The 648-nt window shown below is 55.7% G+C and overlaps 1 protein-coding gene across 1 annotated transcript in view; it reads left to right on the top strand.

Annotated features, from left to right (window-relative positions):
- Positions 1-648, top strand: part of LOC102825977 (histone-lysine N-methyltransferase PRDM9-like) — a 26,266-nt gene that overhangs the window by 1,749 nt on the left and 23,869 nt on the right. Inside the window, exon 2 of the mRNA XM_006876858.1 lies at positions 100-223. Within this exon, the coding sequence (XP_006876920.1) occupies positions 100-223 (124 nt within the window). The remainder of the gene's footprint in view (positions 1-99; positions 224-648) is intronic.

Raw genomic sequence — 648 nt, 5'->3', positions numbered from 1 at the left:
CAGGAGGGAGGGTCATTGTCCCCCCAGGTGCTCACTGCCCACGGGGAGGGACAGGCTTACATATAAGTGAGCCAAGGTGAGAATGGATCATTTCTCCAGACCAAGGAGGCCTTCAGAGACATCGCCAAGTACTTCACTACCGAGGAGTGGGCGGAAATGGCCGAGTGTGAAAAATTCCACTACAGGAATGTGAAGAGGAACTACGGGACCCTGCTCAATTTAGGTAACTGACGGGGCTGGGTGGGCAGAGCTGGGGGTCCCAGCAATGGGGTTAATATAGGTAACTGACGGGGCTGGGTGGGCAGAGCTGGGGGGTCCTAGCAATGGGGTTAATATAGGTAACTGACGGGGCTGGGTGCTCAGAGCTGGGGGTCCTACCAATGGGGTCAATATAGGTAACTGACGGGGCTGGGTGGGCAGAGTTGGGGGTCCTACCAATGGGGTTAATACAGGTAACTGATGGGTCTCAGAGCTGGGGGTCCTACCAATGGGGTCAATATAGGTAACTGATGGGGCTGGGTGCTCAGAGCTGGGGGTCCTACCAATGGGGCTAATACAGGTAACTGACAGGGCTCAGAGCTGGGGGTCCTACCAATGGGATAAATATAGGTAACTGATGGGGCTGGGTGCTCAGAGCTGGGGGTCCTA

The sequence above is a fragment of the Chrysochloris asiatica genome, unplaced genomic scaffold (assembly GCF_000296735.1).
Source record: "Chrysochloris asiatica unplaced genomic scaffold, ChrAsi1.0 scaffold00419, whole genome shotgun sequence".
NCBI classification, from domain to species: domain Eukaryota; kingdom Metazoa; phylum Chordata; class Mammalia; order Afrosoricida; family Chrysochloridae; genus Chrysochloris; species Chrysochloris asiatica.
The sequence above is the reverse complement of the archived record's forward strand: the minus strand, read 5'-3'. Positions and strand labels throughout refer to the sequence as shown.